The sequence below is a fragment of the Hippocampus bargibanti genome, linkage group LG17 (genome assembly GCF_051943395.1).
Source record: "Hippocampus bargibanti isolate YZ-2025 linkage group LG17, ASM5194339v1, whole genome shotgun sequence".
NCBI lineage: Eukaryota > Metazoa > Chordata > Actinopteri > Syngnathiformes > Syngnathidae > Hippocampus > Hippocampus bargibanti.
This window is the reverse complement of record NC_142750.1, coordinates 11,595,193-11,601,323: the sequence shown is the minus strand read 5'-3', so window position 1 is coordinate 11,601,323 and position 6,131 is coordinate 11,595,193. Positions and strand designations below refer to the sequence as shown.

The 6,131-nt window shown below is 42.6% G+C and overlaps 1 protein-coding gene across 1 annotated transcript; it reads right to left on the bottom strand.

The window, feature by feature from the left end:
* Positions 1 to 488: 488 nt before the first annotated feature.
* slc25a19 (solute carrier family 25 member 19) lies at positions 489 to 5,706 on the bottom strand. The gene is made up of 7 exons (XM_089019487.1): positions 5,581 to 5,706; positions 5,078 to 5,229; positions 4,756 to 4,911; positions 4,431 to 4,601; positions 2,190 to 2,370; positions 1,946 to 2,076; positions 489 to 832 (listed from the first exon to the last, which is right to left on the bottom strand). Exons 2-7 carry the CDS (start codon positions 5,207 to 5,209, stop codon positions 635 to 637), a joined length of 969 nt encoding a protein of 322 aa, XP_088875613.1. The 5' UTR covers positions 5,210 to 5,229; positions 5,581 to 5,706; the 3' UTR covers positions 489 to 634.
* Positions 5,707 to 6,131: the final 425 nt, after the last annotated feature.

The window sequence follows — 6,131 nt, the reverse complement described above, 5'->3', positions numbered from 1 at the left end:
AGACGTGATGCTAAAATGAAACCGAAGCGCAAGCATAATTACAGTGCACCAAACTCACTCTGCATAACATTCGGCTACGGTGAGTCGTGGTTTTTATGCACCACATCTTAACTTCCGGGTTGAGTGAACGCTGGTGCGTGTGGCTGCCGGTGCTCACCCACAGAAAAAAATATCCTGTGACTGTAAAGTGACCTTGAGAGTTTTGAAAGGCGCTTATAAATGAAATGTATTATTATTATTATTGCATTGTATTTTGGACAGCCGCCCTCATTTCAAGCTTATATAACTCCAGACCCATATCATTTAGGAATATTTTTTTTTCTGATGAAAGAAAACTCAATATTCTGTGAGTCCTGGAAATTGAATGAGAATGACAAAAACCCTGGCACTGGAGTGGACACCTTTTTGCACATGCCAGGCAGTGAATGAGTTAAATCATACTTTTAAAAAATGTAAAAAGAAACACCACTGTTTTGATGCAACACAGCTTGATTTGAGTCAATGGTTCACCTCTGCAAAGTGTATTCTTAGAAAGACGTGATAATAGAATAAATAAATGTTTTCCATGTAGCAAGCAACCTCCATTTTGTAAACTTAACAGGAAGTGGCTGAGAATACTTCCCGCCCACATGAGCTATCTTGCCGCCGTACGTGTGTTGAGGTCTTTGAGGTCTTGGAACGCATTGAGGAACAATTCGTAGCAGAAGAAGGTGAGGCCGGTGGACAGGGCCGCCTTGAGCAGGCTGGGAGAGAGGCCTTTAAAGAAGCCTCGTACGCCCTCCTCTCTGGCCATCTGCGTCATGCAGTCTGCTAAGCCTCGGTAACGTCGCACCTAACAGGAAGCATTGTGACGAGAATAACCTATTAAGGGTATTTGCTATACGAACACACAATAAACATTGATTTATTTTCTTAAACCTACGTTTCATTATACATGACACATGGTCCCAAGATAACGTCACACGCGCCGGTCTTAATAAAAGCTCTCACAAACAGCTGCGGCCCTCTCTCGCCTCCATCATCCCTGCGTGAGCCGGACGCGCCGGCGTGCACCATCCTGGTTCGGGCCAGTCCCCATTTTGTCCGAAGATTAAACCATCTTTCTGCCTCATTCCTCGTTCTTGCCTGATTCTTACATTTTAGACCTAACATAACCCCTGTTCAGTTATATCTCTATTCAAGTCTTTGTTTGACACTGTATTTATTTTGTATTATAGTATCTTGTATATTTTGTACCTGTCCAGTTATTTTATAACTAAGTGATTGCATTTGTTCTTGTACGACAGTTTCAAACGTTGACATTTTTTTGTAACCGTAAAATAATAAATCCCACGGCACTCTAAATCAATAAATAACACAAGTGTCAAACTCAAGGCCCGGGGGCCAAATCTGTCCCACCACCTCATTTCATTCGGCCCACGAAATCAAACTTCCACGATGCTTGTTAAAGTCCTCACCAAAATTTAAAATTGTCGTATTTAAACCATAAACACGGTCATCATTTTTTATCTCAGATTTGAAAACTAGTAATTCATCAATTTGGATAAAATATGTGAAGGTATTAAACATTCTAACGGCTTCCCTAAATTCATAACGGCCCCCGAGAGGAAACCATAACTACAATGTGGCCCGCGGCAAAACAATGACTTTATCCCCCTTGATATAAAAGAACCTGCCATTCAAAATAGACAAATTTTAACTGGTCCTGGAAATCAGATGAAAGGAGAGACAATCGATGAAAAGGTTTCTTCAGCCGTCATCTACTTCCCTATACCAGCACAATTTTTGTTCGCTGACAAAGCTTCTCGGATGAGGAGCGAAACGTCCAACACCTTCAAGGAACTCCAGATGACGGCTGAAGAAACCTTTTCATCGATGGACCACTCATGTGCGACTGAGAGCTTCCACAGACGGAGAGATATTGATAAACAAATAAACCGCTTACCTGTCCGAACTGAATTCTGGCCTCCTCGAAACCTCCAACTTGAAGTCTCTTCTTGAACAGATCCAACGGGTATGTGACTGTTTTGCTAATCATTCCGGCTCCACTGCCACACAAAAGACTCCTGAGGCTTTCTTCGACGCAAATAGACAAACAGGCGCAGAAGCGCGATTGGTCAGAGCGGCAACACTGCCACCTCAAAGAGGGGGGAGAAAAAAATCCCTTCTTCAACAGTGAGTGCACTGACCTCTCGATTTGCCAGCTGATGGAGGCGGTGCCAGCAGCCTTTTGAAGACGTTGTAGAAGAAGAACTGCATGCCGGCGTAAGGAAACACGGCGATGAGCACCGGCGACAGGCCGCGGTAGAACGTCAGCGCGCCTTCCGAGCGCCACATCATACGCACACCGGCTGTCAGGTTCCTGTACAACTGCAGTGACACATTTCATCAGAATCAGAATCAGAATCATCTTTATTGCCAAGTATGTAGAACACACAAGGAATTTGTTTCCGGTAGAACATGCTGCACTAGTATCGTTGTCAAAAAAACTGCTAAGTGGCACTATACAGTTCCATTTTGGCTACTGTTGGAAGAGTTCAAAGAGTTAATGGCTTGGGGGAAGAAGCTGTTTAAATGTCTGCTGGATTTGGTGCGCATGGATCGGTAGCGCCTGCCTGAGGGGAGTAGCTGGAAAAGGTGGTGGGAAGGGTGCGGAGGGTCCAGTAGGATTTTCCGCGCCCTAGTTTGGATTCTTGCAGTGTGCAAGTCCTCGAGAGTGGGTAGGGCGGTGCCAATGATTTTTTCCGCCGTCCTAACTGTCCGTTGACTCTGAGATGCCGTACACAGTTTAGAATTTGAAAATATCCGTGATGGCAGTTTTCTTTCGAATCCTCGGGATTATTTGCATGAAGACCAAAAAAAAATCACCAATTCACGATTTTGGGCTAAGCCACGATATGAAAGTATCTTATGCCAATGTTGAAGTGAGTAGAAAAGCTGCGTTTTGACAAAATATGAGCTTTTATCCAATCTTGTGGTATCTTTGTTCCAATGAACGGTACAAAAGTGAGTTGAAGAGCTCCATTTAGACATAAGCAGTGTTTTTGCCACCATCTTCAAAAGTTAACAGTGAGAAAACTGAAATTGTCCTCGTTGGTACCAAATCCACCTTGAGCAAAGCTAACAGTTTCTCTCTCACTATTGACAATTCAACCGTTTCTCCCTCCCATCAGGTCAAAAGCTACGGTGTCATCCTTGACAGGACATTATCTTTCCACTTAAATAACTTAACCCGATCTGCATACTTCCACCTACGCAATATCAATCGTCTTCGGCCGTCTCTCACTCCTTATACCACTGCTATCCTCGTTCATAGTCTTGTCATCTCCCGGATTGACTATTGCAATTCACTTCTCCTTGGTGTCCCTCAGAAACTTCTCCACAAACTTCAACTCGTCTAGAATTCTTCAGCCCGGATTATCATCAGAACCTCATCCTTTCACCACATCACCCCCGTCCTCCAAGAGCTCCACTGGCTCCCGGTCAAATATAGAATCAACTTTAAAAATTTTCTTTATACATTTCTTACACACTTTCTCTATAAAGCTATCCTTAACCTTGCCCACCATACCTATCTGACCTTCTTCAAATTTCTATTCCCTCTCGTTCCCTCAGATCCTCTTCCTCCCTCCACCTCTGTATGTACCCCCCCCCCCCCCTGCCCGTCTCAGCACGATGGGGGACAGGGCTTTACGCTGCTCTGCCCCCAAACTGTGGAACTCACTTCCAACATTTGTAACATCGATTCTCTTCCCACCTTCAAATCCCATCTCAAAAGCCACCTATTTAAAATTTCATTTTCAGTGTAGCTCTGTTTTGTTTCTATTTATTGTATTCTATTTGTGAATGTATTTTATTTATTATAGTACCTATGCTTGTCTCTGACTGCAAAGTGTCGTTGAGAGCTTTTAAAGGCGCTTACAATGAAATGTATTATTTATATTATTATTATCTTGTGACATAGTTGTACTATGTAAAAGTGCATTGAGCTGGATTTACATAAAAGTAGTGCTTTAATGCTATCTAGCAGCATCTTTCTGGAAGGGAACTACATTACAATGAGTTGAGGTGCTTCGTTTTGACAAAATGAGAGCGTTTCTGCAGGCTTGTGGCATTGTGGTGCAAACAAATGTCAAAGTGACTTGTGACACTTCATTGAGACAAAAGTCATGTTTTATCGACATCTTGTGGCGTAGATGTAGATCATATGTTTAAGTGAGTTCAAGAGTTTCACCTAGTGCATTTTCACAAATCGGAACAGGGTCAAATTGATAAGCAAAGGTCCACCACTGTGCATCTTGATTATTGCAAAATGACATTCTTCTCACTTAATACTTATAGTTCACCTTACAACACATCCCCACAATCAACTGTCACCACAAACGCAAAGGGTGGCCATATATGAACATTGTGTCCAATTCATTTCCCACCTTGGGCTCTCCCTGGGCGGCAAAGCGCGTTCTGAGCGTGTCCAGAGGCTGACACACCATTGTGGCAGAGCAGGCTGCCAAACCTCCACACAGAAAGTGCACTCCGGATGTCTGGCTGTCAAACGGCGTGGTGTCGTGCACCGCCTTTGTCAGAAACTCAAAAGTAGTAAACTGAAACACAAAATATTATTTTATATTTGTAATTACATTTTTAATCACACACAAAGTGTACTACACAGTGGCTAGTTGAGTATTTTTAGAAACTCTGTTTTTATGTGTTACTGCTCTGTAAGTGTTTAAAACCCCGGGGGCTTGAGGGTTGTACCTGCACTGCTCCATAACAGACGGAGAGCAACTGCGCGGGAACATGGCCCTTCCAAAAAGCAGCGAGGCCCTCCTCTGTGTGAATGCAACGTGCCGCCTGAAGTAATCCCCAGTACTTCCCTCGTGGGCTTGTAGAAGACAGGCTCTCAATCTGAAGCTGCAAGGGAAAGTAATATTGATATCATAAAAACAGTGTTCATTTTATAAGAGCTCTCAATTGTTCGGATTTGCCATAAAAAGTCCAAATCTGCCCCACAGCCGTAATGAAATAAATATGATAGAAGATGGATGGTGGATAATGTGACAATTCCATGTCACACTACCTGAAATCGAATTTTAATAACATCCAAAGGGCTGATGATGGCTCGGGTGACCATGCCAGCAGTCGACCCCGCAAGGGCTGCCTCCCGGGCACTATGCGGTAACCTCTGTGCCCGGGGGTCATAGCCCACCATGTCGCCAAGGCTTCTGCTACCTATTAAAACAAAAACAGAATAAGCATGACATTGTGCTGCTGGTATCATCGTAAGTTATGGAAAAACTGGTATTAGTTTCCGAAGAAATAACTCCCGTTTAAGAATGTGCCGGAGTGGACTTATATGTACATTTCTGGGTTTATTGTACGCGGAATAAACTTCACTTTCATATTTGGCAAATAGAGAAACTGTCAGGGTTCTGAAATCTGCAAAGTGAGAACGACAGTATATTGAAAACAAAGCCGGCAATAGAGGGCATGTTGTAGGACTTAGCTGAAAGCTAAGCTAAGAACGAGAACATTTTGCGAGGAGGAATACAAAAGTAATAATCAGTGCAGTCGACAACTTACTTGGTTATGTGTGGCGGCGTTTTTTGAAAATACGCCTTAAATGCTCAGCATAAACGTATAACTCTGACTTGAACAAGTCAAACGAAACAGGTTTCCGCCATTGATTTTTCCAACCACTTCCTGGAGATGTCGTCACTCAGTATGAACGTGCTTTAAAATAATAAATACAGCGGATGAATGTAATATATTTTCCTTTTTTCCTCGTGTGTTAAATATACAAAGGAAGGGTAGTTAAAATGTGAGTATTTTGTGAATTTAAATAATAATTACAATATAGACACAGCTGTGCAATTGAGAACTACTGTGCTTCAAATGATCCAAGATGTAACTGGCGTGTATATTGCCATTGGTTGCCGTGACAACAAAAATATAATGTATTTGGTCTTGTTGTTCTGTAAGTGTTTAACGTTTCAATGAGAACCTTCATATGTGCGTTTTTCTTAAAATCGTATTCAATATTTTATTTACATAATGTTTTGTCATTATCACTTCCGCTCCGTGTCATGTGTTTGGACGTACCAGCGGAATCGTAAGAGATAGGACGAGAGTAA

Bases quoted from the DNA above. Each gene is read 5' to 3' on its own strand.
- slc25a19 (XM_089019487.1), bottom strand. From the start codon at position 5,209: ATGGTGGGCTATGACCCCCGGGCACAGAGGTTACCGCATAGTGCCCGG. The intron at 4,912-5,077 runs GTAGTGTGACAT...TTTCCCTTGCAG, and splicing joins TTATTAAAATTCGATTTCAG to CTTCAGATTGAGAGCCTGTC. The intron at 2,371-4,430 runs GTGGGAAATGAA...GTGTCACTGCAG, and splicing joins CCGCCCAGGGAGAGCCCAAG to TTGTACAGGAACCTGACAGC.